This window comes from Epargyreus clarus, unplaced genomic scaffold (assembly GCF_041222505.1).
Source record: "Epargyreus clarus isolate Ecla_fem2 unplaced genomic scaffold, WU_Ecla_fem_2.2 ptg000021l, whole genome shotgun sequence".
Taxonomy (NCBI): Eukaryota; Metazoa; Arthropoda; class Insecta; order Lepidoptera; family Hesperiidae; genus Epargyreus; species Epargyreus clarus.
The window spans coordinates 7628938-7646531 of NW_027332228.1; the positions used below are offsets into that span (position 1 = coordinate 7628938).

At 35.4% G+C, this 17594-nt stretch overlaps 1 protein-coding gene across 2 annotated transcripts in view; it reads right to left on the reverse strand.

Moving 5' to 3' along the window:
* Positions 1 to 5252: 5252 nt before the first annotated feature.
* The window catches only part of LOC140751031 (uncharacterized), a 52628-nt gene continuing 40286 nt past the window's right edge, over positions 5253 to 17594 (reverse strand). For both annotated transcript variants that reach the window (XM_073084843.1, XM_073084842.1), the window contains exons 5-7: positions 7631 to 7764; positions 6331 to 6748; positions 5253 to 6093 (exon numbers count right to left, since the gene is read on the reverse strand). In XM_073084843.1, coding sequence (XP_072940944.1) covers positions 6026 to 6093; positions 6331 to 6748; positions 7631 to 7764 — 620 coding nt within the window. In that variant the 3' untranslated portion in view covers positions 5253 to 6025. The remainder of the gene's footprint in view (positions 6094 to 6330; positions 6749 to 7630; positions 7765 to 17594) is intronic.

Sequence of the window (17594 nt, forward strand, 5' to 3'; positions counted from 1 at the left end):
GCACTTGCACCAGTTACGTAGGACCCGTCGTCATGGTTTGAAGATTAGTAGTTTAAGCTATGGAAGACATACTTTTCCAAGGCGATCCAGGGCCACATCTGAGGCCGACCTCAGGTAGTAATCTAATCCTAGATAGGGTTGATTACAGATTTCCGTGTGCGGCGGTAGCCACTTTACATCAACCGGACTGCATGATCGTCTGCTACTCCTATATTATATATAAAAACATAATTAATTATGTGTAGCACCCACACACACACGTACCCCTCCCCCCACACACGCAGACAAATATATCTACATAAGAATATGGCTTCATCTTGTAACTGTCGTATTTTTTCTATCTGTAATATTACTTTTGTACAATCTTTTATATTTGTGTACATGTTAGGCCATTACCCATTAGTGCGGTGTGGTTTGTTACCGGCTCACGGCACCGAGGCGCACCCGCGGCTATCACAAACAAATTCCAACTTTACTTTCAACACCACGCAAACCCCAAATTGTATAAGCTTTGTTTTAACGTATACAAAAATCATTCCATATAATTGCTACATGAACGCTTGATGACCAGCCTTTTAAAAGCCTCTATCCCGATTTTTGGTTGTTTTTCCTTAATACTCAAGAGCTGTGACCTCGAAATTGCTTTTAAAAACATTTGCTTATGTAAGTAGGTATAAACGCGGCGTCGATTAGGAAAACTTTTCTTTATTTGTAAAATGTCTAAAAGGAACCTCCGATGAATTAAGACTAAAATCAGTGAATCGAATATAAAGAGAGAAAGCTGGTGATTAATTATATATACCTACAGGTACAACGTTGATGTTGCTTTCTGTTTAATTAGTGACTGGTGAACTAATGAAAAGGATCTTTGATTTATGAATAGGCTCAGATTGCGCTTGTTGAGCTGAATTTAGAACTGTATGAATTATACGCCTTTGTGGAAATATGTTTCTATATCAGATAATTAAGTACTTACCTGTTTAGGTTGTAAGTTTTTTCAGTTAAATCTTGTTGAACTCTTTTTCTTCTTGAACTCTTGTTGTTTTATGTACCTTGGTAATAATATGATGTGATTGTTATCTACTAATACTGATAGTGGTTGTTATAATACTCAGATTATGATATTTAACCACTGCACCTTAATAATTGGCAATATAAAAAGAAAGAAAATAACATAACAACGTATGAAAGAAAAAAAACATATGGGAACTCTACCAATGTGCACTTGGCCAGGTTTGTGGACTTTAGCCTTACTCTCATTAACTCTGAGATCCGTACCCAGTAATGGAACAGTGACGGATTAATGATAATGATAATGATGACATAAACTTGGATTTTGAAAAGATGGCGAACAGATGTGAATCCTATTACCCATAAATATATTAAAATTCGGTCCCATGATGTAGAAGAAGAATAATACTAAGTCCCAATTAAGATAATAATACTATCCCTGCAGCAAATCAAGTAACATAATGTGAAGAAATACTTGTAAATCAATTTGTTTTAATAAAAAAAACGATTTTTTAAATATAAAAACTCGATAAAAACCTACGATATTTATCAGATAACAGAATCTACCCTCTGAAGCACGGAAACGCTTATGAAAATTTGCCACTCAAGCACCCATTCAAGAACCGACCGCTCGTTGATAACTTGACATATGGTATGTATGCTGACATTATAAATCTATACACGCTTCAGAATTTTTCTTAATTATATAGGAGATGCAGACGAGCATGAAGTCTACCTTATGGTAAGTGACTCCTGCCGCCCATGAACATTTGTAATTAGATCTGACCTACCTGTCGGCCGCAGACGTGGTAACAACCCTGAGGACTAAGTTGGAAGGCCTCGGAAAAGTGTGTCTCCTTTACTCTAGCGGCTTCAGGGGGGCCGGAAGCGGCGGTCCGCCCCGGGCATCTGATCCTGGGAGGCCTCCAAACAGTTGCTAACAAAAGGTCGTCAGAACCGAACAATCTATGTAATTTGTATCAGTCAGTGAAAAAAACGGTCACCGAATCTCAAACAAACTTTTGACACTGGGCACAATTTTCCGCCCCGGGCCCTTCGACGACCTTAGTCCACTGCTTCCTTATCACGCCCTTCAAACCAGAACATAGCAGCTTAACACTGCTGTTATGAGGCAGAAATTGGTGTGGCGGTGGTGCCGCCGGAATTAAACCACAAAGGCTTAGCTTCAGTTATGTTTATATATGCTTCAGATATGCTAATATTACATGTATATTTAGTGTACAAGTTAATACGTTATGTTTGGAGCACAAAGGAGTAAATCTGGCTTTACTTGTAAGCGTGATGATAGTGCCGTCAATCAAAGCGATATATTGATCTATTGTAATGTATGTATATTGCTTTGATCTATGCCTTGTCAAAACAAAGGGCGAAATGTGTTGCGGAGACACATGATTACCAAGAACAATGTGATACTGAAATGTAAGTCAAATTACATTGTAGGTACTAGTATATATAAAGTATATCTGTCTGTCTCTAATATTAAATTAATTGCGGCTATGTTAAATAACACCAGATACCGAATTCATTTTCCGTACACTTCTTAATGTTCGAAGTATATTTGAAGGTCCCCGGTATTCAGCTCTGGGGGCCGTTGTGAATCAAGAATTTGGTGAGGAAGACACAATTTCACACCAAATCACTCATAAGGAGTTCAACTAAGTTATTAGGTAGCGGCAAGTATGTATCCGACCACCTGTAATACTTCAACCCTTTTATGAAATTGATCACTCATATCCAAGGGTAGTCGCCATTTACCATCAGAAAGATCGCTTGCCTGGGTGCTACTTCTACTTAATAATATAATATTCGTGTTAATATTCTATAAGACAAAAAATGTGATGAATAACGCCACACTCCGTAACATAACAGCCGTAACTCGGTTCATTTTGATGGATCAGTATTTGAATAGTAATGGGTTACGTATGATGCTACACAATTTTTGTACCTATGACCCAGTTTGTGTTATTGGATGGAGTATATGAAAATAACACAATAAGTTATATGATTATTGTAGCAATATTTTAGGAGATAACGTATATCAATATTACACACGTATACTCAGGGCCGGTTTTAAGGGAAGGCAACCGGGGCCTCCACAAAAGAGGGGCCCCCACAATAGAGACGTCGGATTTTTTTTTAAATTCCGAATAGTAAACACTAGTAAAAAAAAAAATATGTTCCTTTGATATTCTTTTTCGTTGTTTTACCTTTATCTACAGTACTTTGTACAAACATGAATACTAGAAGTATCTACCTGCGTTTCACAATAAAATATTTACTGAAAAAATTGTTCATTTTATTCGGAAAATAATTTGGGGCCAGGGGGCCTCCACTCCTTTGTTGCCCCAAGGCCTCTAGACCTCTAAATCCAGCCCTGCGTATACTCTGTCAAATATAACGACAATTCAAAGTTTTTTCTATATACACTATTATGGAGAAAGATATTTTTAATCATAAAAACTATTGAATCTTCTCGCGTTAAATCGATTTCAGTGTTGACGAAAATCATAAAAAGTAATTGTCAAGCGATTTCCCGCTAGAGCAATTCAAAACTGAATTTCTGTTTTTAAAACATCAAATTTAAATTTCAAATATTTGTGAGCGACCAGGAGTGCAAAAATAACAACCATTTATGTAGCAGTTCAGTTTCAAATAAAATATTAATCTTCTTTATATGTATGCATATGAAACGAACGTGGAACGCTTTTATGGACTAGAAAATTATTATAAAATCAAAAAGCCGACTGTTAAAAAATTTTGCTTATACCACTCCCACAATTTAGTTAAATGTTACCACATTTTGAAGGTGGTAGAACACTTTGTGGTTCGACTGCGGCGGCATCACCGCCACACCTATTTCTACCTAATAACAGCAGTGTTAGGCGCTGCTGTGTTCCGGGTTTGAAGGGTGTGGTAAGGGAGACAGACTTTTCCGAGGCGGTACAGCTTAGTCCCCAGGGGTAACGGCGCATATGTGGCCGACCTCAGGTAGGAATATCTAATCCTATATGGGGTCAATTACATATGTCTATGGGCGGCAGCAGCCACTTACCATCAGGTGGACTTCATGCTCGTCTGCTACTCCTACATTATTTAAATAATCACATCTTAAATGTTAAAGTCCGTCAAGCCGTTTGGGCTGCAAGGCGTGCCAAAGAATAAGACATGCATACAAACTCGAAAAACATTCCCCTCCACAAAGGACTAAAACAACAAAATAAACATTTTATTAACAGTTCGATTCCAGAAAAGGCCTCAATAAACGATTTTCCTTAAAGATAATGGTAGGATTTTCCACTGTGTATTGTGTACTCAATCTACTACTATGATTGATTGAAGCTTAGGTGGAACTTCTCCAAGAGGAAATTACTTTGTTATTTTTATGAGTACTCCGGTGTCTATATAATCCAACCGCTACCATAAATAATGACCTAAATGTTTCTTACCGCTTTACGGAAAATTTATTAATAACAAATATTTGAATGGGATCTTGTTTCTGTTTGCGAAATATCTGCTAATGATTTGGATCTTTTGCTACTTATATAAATGATAATTCATTTATATTTTTAATTATTTCAATTTATTTTTTAAATTATCAATTCTTTTATATCGTTGTATAAGTATATTAATATTACCTAATAACTGTTTGAATTGTATGCTCACATATTTCTGGACATTTTATTTATATACAATTGTAAAATGTAATTTAATTTAATCCTTATTTTGTTTTCTGTTACATTTGTTTTTTTTTCTGTTGCCTTTAACATTATGATGTAATTAACTTGATATAATTTATTTTAAATGTTAATAATATTTCTTATCATAATTTTTGTATTCAAAATGTATTGTTATTCGTTATAGTATTGTGAATTGTAGTTTGTGCCCATAATTGAGGTGACACTCACCAAAATTGTATTGTATAGCTACGTCTAATACAATTTATTAGTGTTTACTTCGTCGGCACAACAATTAAATAAATAAGTAAATAAATAAATAATACTCGATACCTAAGTAAAGTATGCGTTATACGTTATAATAGCGAACTGTAAAAAAACGCAACACAATATCAACATCTTTATTTTATTCTATTCATATGTAGTAACTTTAATACGGGTTTTGTTACATCTATTTATTTACAAATACTTATAACCAAATTCAATTACACAATTTAAGAAATTGAGTTCAAAAATTCAAAAACTTAATTATAAAACTACATTAATTTAATCTAAAATAATATTGTACTCGGATATTATTATGATAAGACATACAAATATAAATTAAAAGTATATAATCTATGTATATAGAACATGCATTTGGCAAGAACGTAGTAGTAATATTTTTAAATAATATATTTTACAATAATAAGTCATCAGTCTTCCACAAGGTTACATTTAAATAGAAAGTAACCTATTCATTAGCTTTTGCTATTCTCGTAAAAGTCTACGAGATTGGTAGAACCAATTTCACTAAATACTTTTTAGGGCGATAAACTACTTTATAATTTATTAATTATTTCAAACTTTCTTAAATAGCCTTATCACATTTTACTTAGGTACCTACTTATTATATAAATAGGCAGTTACTAATTAATGTAACGATTCATGTTAATAAATAGATGTCTCTACTTACACTCATTACCCCACGCACCAGCTAAAATATTTCCATTTACATAATCATGACATCCTCGTATATCTCACAAAATGACGAATTTGAAAAATCTTTGCTATACATTTGGCATAGAATATTACAGAAGATACCTATGGTTTTAGGTTATTATTAAACAGTTTGGCATGATTCCCTACTTTTAAACTTAATTAGGTCCAAAACAGTTAAAAATAAATACATATTATTTACACGCTAAAAAAATAAACACACAAAACAGATATGTTCGATAATATTTCCACAACACGACATTCAGTATCGTTGTAATAATATCCAGTCATTAAAATTAACTTTGTACTTACACAATTAATAAAATAACCTAACAAATGAACTACCGAATATTGTACAATAGTAGTGCAATAAAAATTAATATTCGATAGGTGCTGCGTGAAAATATACCTGAAACAAAGGAATTGTACACTGAATAAAGGTGATGAATATAATTACAATTTACACTTAATTATACTCATATAATGCCAGTGGCACTTTTATGACGATAAAATTATATATAAAGTTTCTGTTTTAATATACGTGTGCATTAAATGAAGATTGTTATCAAAACTATGTCACTTTGCTCCTAAATTTCAAGTTATAATTACGGAAGACAAGCTGAGAAAATGTTTTCGTAGCACTTACCTACGGAACTGTTACGAACTCCTAATACAGAAGCCACTTCTGGCTGCTCCATATCGAAAATTAGTTCGGCGCGCGCCGCATACAGGTTGTATATACTTGCTATGCAGGTCAGCCTCAGCGTCCCGCGTTCGAAAGCTTCGCTGCGAACGACAAACGAGACTTCGCCGACCGACGGTAATCTATTATCCGGGCCTGATCTCTCGAATACTAGCTTCGTGCTTTCCTTTGAGGGCCTCCTAATTTCTTCTTTGTGGAGGTTTATGTACGACTCGTCTAAATATTGTATATTTCCTTCGTCTTGAAATACGTTAAAGTTTATGTCGTCTTCAGGATTCTCTGTTGTCGTCGTTTCAGATTTTGGCGGTGGATCCCATTTGAACCAATCCGGCAGCTCGTGCACGAACGAATCCATGTCGATCTGAGCAAAACAGGATTAAGTATTAGAAGAAAAAAAGGTTCACAATAGTGAGCCATTTGCGAGAGAAATGTTGTATCTAATCCCTAATACATAAAAGGATCTCCTGAAAGCTAATGTATCCGAGATGCTTTGATTAATGACTCGCCTACGCAGCTGGCTCAGGCAATGGGCAAAAACTATATTGGCGCGGCGTCAAAGTGAAGTAGGTAGTGCAACCCCCATTGTTCGGCTGTGTTGCTTTTCCATTGGACACGCTTCGAATGTCTACTTTCAGAATATGAAAGGAAAATCTTGTTTCACTTGATATTTTTATACAGCGTACGGCGAAGATAAATGATAGAGATAAAACTGATGTTATGAGTAAAAAATGTAGAGACAAAGGAAGTCAACATTATTTACGTTTTTGATACAACGATACCGTTGAGTATTGTTGTTTTTTAGAGAATGATCACTCAGCAATAATTAATAATGTCACGAAATAAAGGCAATAAATCTACCTAACGTAGGTTTTGCGATATTATATTGTGTTTTGATTTTTTTTATTATGTTTTATGTTTTTTATTTTTACTTTAGATACGTTTAGCCGTTTACTGTATAGAAGAGAGAGAATGTAGTAGAACTTATTTTCAGATGAAGACTTAATTATATTTATGAATACACAGCAAAGGATAGGGCCAATAAGACCACATACCTAATGATACTGTAGTGTTTCGTATGGACTTTACGTATTATAATATCGTGTATATGAGTGTTTGCGTAAAGAAGAATGTTCGTAAGTGTAAAAAAAGTATAGCAAATAAAGTGTATTATATGTGCCATTTTTTTTATTTACTATTAAGATGATATTTTTGAGAAGATATTCTGAAGAAGACTGTTACTAACCTCTCGACCATTGAGTGCAAAGGTGAGATTTGCCGGCGGATGTGCTGGCGGCGACGCGCACGTGGCCCGGAGACTCGAACCCACTCCATACCAGGAACGGTCTGATACCAGCTTCGGACCCCAGTCTGGCGATTCTAGTAAAAAAAAATATTTCATGTAATTTGAGAGATGAAAAGGGAAGTTGATCTTATGTTCCGTGGTTCCGTACTTCTGTAATCAACTAAGAGTACCCTTTTGAATGTAATTGGAATACGTTATCATGTAAATTTACATGAGTGTATGGTAATGTACTCTATGTATATATTAAGTCATAACACACTTACGTAACATACACGTATGTATTTTACATAACACAAGCACAAGGAACTTTTCAATTCCAATTCGACTGCATGGTGAGCTGTGGTCTAAACTTTTCTCATTTTGGCAAGATCCGTGACTAGAAGTAGAATAATACCTAATCGGAAAAGTAATAATCGATGAAAACAAGTATATCTTTATGATCCATTTCTTAAGTTTGTATGTAAACCCATTATTGTTACATTGTTAGGCACAAGAGCTGCTGGGCTGGGTTGTAGAAGAGGGACTCTGGGCTTGGCAACATAGTTGACCACGCCCGCCAAATGCAAATTGGTAGACTTCACAGACCTTCAAAAATCTTTGAGAGTCCGAGTTTTAACAATTAGGCAGGCTAAGTAATACAGTGATAATATGTATTGCTTATTTTAAGTTTACGTTTTATATATTGGATTTATAAGTTATTTAATTGTTGCACTGTCAAATTGAAATTATAACAAAGTTTTGAACTATGGCACTGCTGCATCGTTATATAATCAAGGTTAGGACGCCAGCAGACATGCTACATTTAGAATAGGCGATCGACGATTTTGTTGCATTTCGGAAGTTAGATGCAAGTCGTTAGTTAGTTTTTCATGCTCTATGCAGCAACTGAACGCGAATGGTGCAATGCAACATTAATCTATTCGATAAATCACGCATTTTCGATACAGTGACAGACCGCTGTAAATTGACAAAACGTTATGCAGTAGCGACACAAATGCTTAAACGTGAATCGTAGTCAACCAATTCCTGTCCCCCTGCTGGCCTCGGATTTTCTCTCAGGTTGAAATTGGTTTGGTTTATAGTGGGCGTTGGCCAAGTGTGAATTAGTGAATTTCACACACATCAAATAGCTATTTAAAGAACTCTTAGATATGCAGGTTTGCTCAAGATGTATTCCTGCACTGTTATAAAAGTGAAAATTAATTTCTTACGATCTGAAACGCGAATCACCTAAAAGTATCATGTCTGCTACGGCCTTTAGATCTACATAGTTCCCTGAGAGCCGCTGGACACGACACTCTGTGCATAACTATTTAAATTTAGGTTTGTTGTTTGCTAGCAGCCACAGTTTAACATAATGCATAGAGTTGGCAAATGAACCACTCGATTTAAACATAAAAAGTTAATTTTTCTGTTAATTTTTTACTCATGTCATAATCAAAAAACATACGTAGACAAAATGTATTGATTATACCAGCGCTCTGTTCTTCTTAGTTATGTAACTGTCATTTCGTTTTTTTTATTTGATAACGCGAGTACGTTTAGAATATTTCATATATTTCATAAAATTATGTCAAAACTTTTTAGGATCTGATTGCGCGCGTATTATCTTTGAAGTTCTAGTATTAACAGCTAAGAACTTTGCTAAGTCATTTAAGACTTGTTGTGGTGATTTATGTTATGAACAGACATCCGGCAGATCTAACATCTAACATTGTACCGTACTAAGGGTCGGATAGAATAAACTAGATGAGTTCTTAAAAAAATCTATGATAAAGGTGCGAATTCTACTTAAAACGGCTATTATTATAATATAATTTGAAGAAACCCTGTGTGGTTCAACTCCAGCGGCACCACCGCCACACTTATTTCTGCCTTATAACAGCAGTGTTAAACGCTGCTGTGTTCTGGTTTGATGGGTGTGGTAAAGGAAGACATACTTATGCGCGGCATTCTAGTACTCAGGAGTAGCGGTGCATTTGTGGGAGACCTGAGGTTGTAATTTATTTTACCTGTGGTTGATTGTCCATGGGCGGCAGTAGCCACTTACCATCGGATGGACTGTATGATCGTCTGCTACGCTTATATTTAAAAGATTGACCTCACCATACTGTATTGGCAGGTTTCGAGGGCGACACTACCGTAGTGCATGAATGCTTTACCCACGGAGCATTCTTACAATTTTCTTATAAGCTCATGTATTGTCTGTTGTCGACATAATGTTTCGAATATACGTCAAATATACCTAAAATGGGCAGAAGGTAAATATAAATACGGGTAGAATAAACAGAACAGACAGAACTTTAAATATAACAAACTATAAACCCTTATCAGTGTTGAAAATTGACCTCACCATACTGTATGTGTTTCACAGGGCTGCGTTGTTCACAAGAATCCAGAGTAAAGTAAATTCATGATGGATTTACTTTACTGTTGTATGCCCTGCGATATGCAAGATTGAAAGCGAAATTACATAGGCTTGCTAGAGAGATTGCTAGAGAGATTTGTATCGTAGTAACGTATCAAATCACTGTCCTATGATAGTCTAATGTAGAAAACAAAGAGAACAATAAAGAACAAAAAATAGAGAGGAACCAGAAAAAGTACCGAATCCCATGGAGCTAAATGTGAAGAAACTCGAGCGTCGTTGGGAATATGATTGTGTAGATTAGACCGAGAATGAAGAAATGGGTATAGGATATTTTTCGATTCATCGGTGGGGAGAGCTTCTAGAGGGTACAAAGATGTAAAAAAAGAGTCAGATGGAAATACTGGAGCGCGGCAGATTATTAATAGAGTTTAGAATAGAGTATTATAAACAGAGCGTATCTCCCATGTCTTAATCTGCCGCACTCGAGTCACTCCCGAAATCCCCTCTTGGGCTCCTCTACTAAAATATGTGAATCAGTTTTAATAATTCTCATAGAAGTAATATTAAATACCTTCAAATAACTTCATAATATTATTTAGAACCAGCAAATAAATTACCATGCAGTCTACCTGATGTTAACTAATCATGTACGTCTGTGAGCAACCCCGAATAGGATAGCAGTTTCATCTGAGGTCGGTCCCAGATGTGTTACTACCGTTGAGGTCTAAATTGGCACACTTCCTGTAAATTTATTGTTAATTAATTCCGTGCCACACACTACAAACCAGAACACCAACGAGAATTCATATGGCAGAATTACAAAGCAGTGGTATCTTAGTTGAATATTGAAAGCAAAAGTTGTAAGAATTATGTCTTTTAATTAAGTTGTGGATATTTTATGTTAATTTTTATACAGTACTACTAAATTATATAATATTGGTAGCTAAATATAGCTAGGTTTTAGTATATATAGGTTTGATATGGGTTCTCAAAAGCAGTGGCGTTGTCGAGACCCCAGAAAAGTCGACTAAGCTCTAATATTTCCTCATCGTATGCAAAGAGGAATGTAGCATAAGTAGTTTTTGATATTATTCGGAGGAAAAACAAAAAAAAATATTTTCTCATTTAAACTAAGAGGGGAGGAAAGATCCTCTCCCCCTTTATACATCCATGAGTAATAAAGCGACCTTTTTGACACATTGAAAACAAACATTTATATTTTCGGATATTACGAAAGAATTATAGGAAAATGTTCCAACAGCCCAAATATATTTGTTTGAGATTGGCAATTCATTTTTGTTTGCAGGTGTACTTTACTGGAAGCAATCGAATTAATCCTCAATATACTTGTGTGCGGCACGTCTTGTTTGCGTTGTCGTTAGTGATTGGTGCCCAGTGTAAATCACTATAATCAACAATGTTTTCCACGAAAAGAAAGATTAGGCTTAGGTAAGGCCACGGTAAGGCATTAAAGATATATTTTGGTAAAGCATTTTACTCGACGGAAGATATTGTTTTTCGAGCATATGTATGTCTCATTCTTTGGCATGCGCTACAGGTGAAATTGTGTGGGTGACATACCTATGCTACATTTTTAAATAGTCGAACCGAAAATAGTAGAATCTGTTGTTCTTATAATAATTATCTTGTTAATATAATTACTTTTTGCACAAGTCACTTGCATTCAATTGTTTTCGAATTCTTTTCCTGTCATGTAAGCTACACGGACTTTTTTTTTAAGCTATTGCATAGCTTTTATCGCGGGCTTTGAGCGCGGCGACCGAATCGAGAAATTCCGTAACGAAAATAAGTAACACCTTTCAACAACTCGGTTGCCTGGAGACTTGATATCCAACTATCAAGTCTCCAGGCAACCGAGTTGTTGACTGTCAATAGAAAAATATGGATATAATTGAATAAAGTATTATTTTACATTCCTTATTATTTTATTTGATATTGGCGACGAGATGTCGAATGAACTAAAAAACAATAAGGAAATACGAGCCACATTACGTGGGTTAATGAAACGAACCGAAAATTACATTTCGGGAATAGAAAAAATTGACAATGAAGAAATAAATATACGACTGAATTCTTTACAAGAAAATTTGAACAAATTCTACGCGATTCAAGAAAAAATTGAATGGCTTACAGAAGAAGAAAATTTAGAAGAGGAAATAAAATACAGGTACGAATTTGAAGAAATATATACAAAGCTAAAATTTAAATTTTTGAATGTACAAAAAGAAAATAATCGGCTAATACCTGAATGTTCTTTTATATCAGCAAGAGCGGAAGTTTATTTGATAAACTGTTAACTGTCAAGGCACGCTTGAGACGTACACCTAATACAAAAGAGTTATCACCTTATCAGTTAATGTTCGGCAGAGAGGTAAGAACACTAAGAACCTATATGCATGCCTTATTTAAGAAATCCGCCCCACTATCCAGATTACATTACAATGCACCGCCAACGCAGGAGTTCGGACAAGGTGATAAGGTACAAGTCCGCAGTTACACCAACCCAAGAGTTAAATGGGAGTTCGGAGTCGTCATCCGAAGATTAGGTAGACTCCATTATGAAGTCAGAACTGAAAATGGCATACTGGTGCGCCGTCACCTTGACCAAATGCTGCCGGCGCCCCTGGTGGTGTAAGTGAAAATAGCGGTGGAGGACTGTTGGATATCAAGTCTCCAGGCAACCGAGTTGTTGACTGTCAATAGAAAAATATGGATATAATTGAATAAAGTATTATTTTACATTCCTTATTATTTTATTTGATAACCTTAATTCGTCAACTTGAACACAGATGGCAGTAATACACATTTTTTTATAATCCGTGCAGAAATCTTAAAATTGCGTGAAGTATATTTTATATTCCCATTATAAAATTCAAAATTATATTACCATATTATCCAAATAATATGTTTTATCAACATAAGCTATGTTGAATTCTGGATTGATAAAATAACGTAAAAAAGTGTTTGTTATTTTTAAACGTACAATTACAACTGACAGACTTGACAGCACAAAATCAAAACGCCATTATGATTTAGGGTACAAATAATTTGTGTATAAAGTGTTTTAAATATGAATAAACAAAGTGCATTTATTAATGAAAAATGCGATGTACCTGTAACATTCGGCCAAATGTCACAGGCACATCGCATTGATCCATTTATATTGCTGGTTGTTAATACTTTATGTCACTTATTAAATACTTTTCTATTTTATATTTTAGAATGTTCAGTCTTGCTTGGAGTTATGAAATGTCAGCTGATATTTGCAATGTCTTATATAATGGAGATATGATAAAATAGTGGATAAAGATGTATTAATGTAAATGTTGATGATTATGGAAGAATATATTGTATTTCTGGAATTCCTTCTGAGCGTTTTCATAGCATAAAAAATGCTATGCAATAGCTTTACCGCGGCAGTCTCCGAGTGCCACACGTATTTTTATAATATAGGAGTTGCAGACGAGCATGCAGTCCACCTGATGGTAAGCGGATACTGCCGCCCATGGACATCTGTAATCAACCCCAGATAGGATTAGATATTTTTACCTGAGGTCGGGCACAGATGCGCCGCTACCCCTGAGGACTAAGCTGGAACGCCTCGGAAAAGTCTGTCTCCCTAACCACACCCTTCAAACCGGAACACAGCAGCGCCTAACACTGCTGTTATTAGGTAGAAATAGGTGTGGCGGTGGTGCCGTCGGAGTCGAACCACAAAGGGTTCTACCACCTTCAAACTTCGACGTCGTATATATGTAATAGGTTTGAAGACAAGTTACAAACATGCGGTCCAGAACTGTACGCGGGAACGCGCATGACAGGAATGCCCTTCTTAATTCCGAGGAACATGCGATAGGTCAATCAAAAATGTTTTCATTTTATATTTAACGTTGGCTGTATAAATGTGTATGTTATGTGGTAAAGGAAATGAAAATGTGTATATTTTAACGTGCAACAATACCTAGTTTAGGAATATTCCACATTTGGAATCTAGAATACGTCGCGTCATAGAAATTGGCACGTTTCGAGCGCGACACCGTAGCGCATGAATGCTTTACCCACGAAGCATTCTTACAATTTTCCTAGCTCATGTATTGTTTGTTATCAACATAAAGTTTTGAATTTACGACAAATCTAAAATGGGCAGTAAATAAGTAGAAATACGGGTAGAATACACTTTAAATATAAACCTTTATCATTATATAACCATAAACCCTTATCAGTGTCTGCGTAACCCATTACTGTCCCAAAGCTGGGCATAGATCTCATCTTAGAATGAAAAGACTTAGTTCTATTGGTATTGGTAGACTTCACATGGCTTTAATATTTTTTAAAGAACACTTGGGCGTGTAGATTTTTAATACATACCTACTATGTTTTATTTCACCTGTGTGTTTCTGGGATTCGAAACTGTATATATACTCGTATAAGTCTGAATGGGAATAATTATCTCGACACTTTTTCTCCCATCAAACGGAAATTTCAAAGAAACCACGAATTGCCCAACAATATGTTCATGTTTAGATAGCAGTTCACAAACTCCTCATAGATCCGTACGGATCGAAGCAACAAACTTGCTTCTCTGGGCAATATAAGCTAACTTTGATAGATCGTTTCAGAAGCTTTATGTGACACTTGTCTGAGGTACACGAATCTTGTACAAGATTTAAGTGGCTTTATATTGTGAAATAAAACGAAGACGTGATGGTAACAATACTAAATTTTTTACTTTAAAATGGTTATTGTTCAGTGAGAACGTGTGCACTAGTCATAATATTGGTTTTAATTTGATGACCCGCGTGGCGGAGCGGTCACCATGCCGGTCTGACGCGCGGAGGGTCCCGGGTTCGATCCCCGGCCAGACAGATATCTAAATGATGAATTTAGATTTCTGTTTCTGGGTCTGGGTGTTTGTGTATTTGTCTATATGTGTGTTCATAGCGCCCACGATACAGGGAATCCTAGTGTGGGGCTGTGAGTGTATAAAGCGCTTAGCGTTTATTGTTTTTAACTGTATTTTATGACCAGTATGCAGTCCATCTGATGGTAAGTGGCAAATGTCGGCCATGACCATCTACACTTAACCGCATATATGATTTAGAGTCCTACTTGAGATCGGCCGCAGAGACATTGCTGTCCCTCAGCGCATATAAGTGCCTCTCCTTTATTACATCGTTGAAACTAAACACAGTAGGGCTTAACAGTGTCATAAGGCAAAAAAAGTTTACGGAGTTGTCTCCGAAGTCAAACCACGTGGGAAAACATAATTGAAAATGTACTTAGGTATTGAAAGTTTCTGTTTAAAATCACCACTCCATTATCTCTGCTTTGCATGAATAACTGCACAACTCGAAAAAGGTAATTTTCCAGGAGAGCAAATACACTTTTAGGAATTATAACTACAGCATAGTTAGACATATTAAAATAGGTTTTTTTTTTAAATTGTACCTTTAACAGAGAAATGAATTTTGAGTTGTGCGGTTATTCATGCAAATCAGCGAATGTAGTAGTTGAACGATATACGATTTAAAATTGACATAACACAGCATCCAATGATTCCAGTGTGTTCTCATTTGTTTGTTTCCCGAATAATAGCCCGTTAACGGCTATTACGACTGCGGGCCTGTCGCTTCAGCATAGTTTTGATTGATTGATTCACACAAATTGGTCAACTAGGTATTATCGCTGCGATCCATGTTTGCGCAGCTTTGAATTATGATTCATCATTTGAGCGACCTATTTTTAATTATATACAAATTTGGATTTTCTCCGATGTGGTCATCTTTAATTACATCACGTAGCAGTTACTTCAATATTAATGAAAGGTGATAAAGGTATTTATTTTGATACAAGTTAAGTAAAAACTATGAAATACCACAATAAAAAGGTATCCAAATAATTAGTAATTTATGAGTGACTACTTTAACTTTAATGGCTACCAAGTAAAATTTAGATAGTTGTCGTTGACTTTTATTTAAGAAATTACGACTGCGGGCCTGTCGCATCAGCATAGTTTTGATTGATTGATTCACACAAATTGGTCAATTAGGTATTATCGCTGCGATCCATGTTTGCGCAGCTTTGAAGAATGATTCATCAATTAAGCGACCTATTTTAATTATATACAAATTTTGAATGTTCTCCGATGTGCCTTAAATGTTGAATTACGTCACGTAGCAGTTACTATATTAATGGAACTGAAATGGAATGTAAAAAACGAAACGATTTTTTTGTCACAAATTATACCTAAAACTTCAAAAAAGTAAGATAAATAACAAGAAGCCCGCTTGTATAAAAAGAAAACTTTTTAATTATAATGCTACATTGCAGCGTTAAAAAAACATTAATTTTATGAGAACACATGAGCTATCAAGACCAATAATGATAGCTTCAATATAGATTCCAAAAAAATAAAAATTAAAGATAGGTACAAAAAACATAACCCTTCCTAACGGTCAGGTAAAAATATTATACTAAAAAATATAAATTATTATAAATACGGACATGATATCTACATGTCACAAAATTAGAATTAATTAATGTACCCTTTCACATGAAATCAGAATAATTGAGCACGGTCTGCGAATGCTGGATAATATCCTGTACCATAATTATTCAATAATGATTACATTAACGTCATACTCCAAAAGCCACTCCATAAATTACATGTTACGGAACTAACGGAATATTGCCATTATTAAACTGATTATTTAATAACTACATTGATGAAATATCTGTTTGGTGAATGCAATATGCTGCATAGTCATATTTGTCATCGCAATTTGGGTGGTATGCATGCCGTAGTTTGTACGCCATATTCGGATAAATATCGTTGTACTGTAATGTTTTTGTTACTGCTTTTAATAAATCATTATGCCATTGAATTACGCAATTATCGGGCTGGATAAGGTAAGAATCTTCTTACTTTAACTCGTATCTACGAGTAAGTGGCTTGACAATCGAAGGTATAGTCCGCGCCAAACTTCTAGTCCGCTCTGAAGTTGTTGCGCGCAGGTGTAGTCAGAGAGCCAATGTGATCGAACACAACTACAAGCATATACTTCGTAGCAACAGTAAGGGCACACTAACGCGGACTAGTGCCGGTAGAGTCCTGTGCCGTCTTCATCCCGCTAATAATATTATGTGCTGGCGACGCGACTCCTCTCTACGAGTATATTCAAACTGGACTAGTAGTTTGGCGCGGAGTCTATTTAACCGGAAAAATATAATCCATTGAAATGTTACATTTGGGTTGCAATAGTTTTTGGGTGTCAAGGGTTAGTGTGAAGACAAATCCTAGTTTATGGGGTAATATAAGGGCCGGAACCTTTTAACCGATAGTTTGTGAAAAGCTGTGTGATTAACGTATATGGGCTACATGTGGAATCACTTAATCTCGTATATTGCTTCTGGTAAGTAGCTTATGTGACCATAACCATTCATATTATTGAGTATATTTGCTTTAATTGTCATAAAAGTATGAATAAACCGGTTACACTTAATAAAATGAAG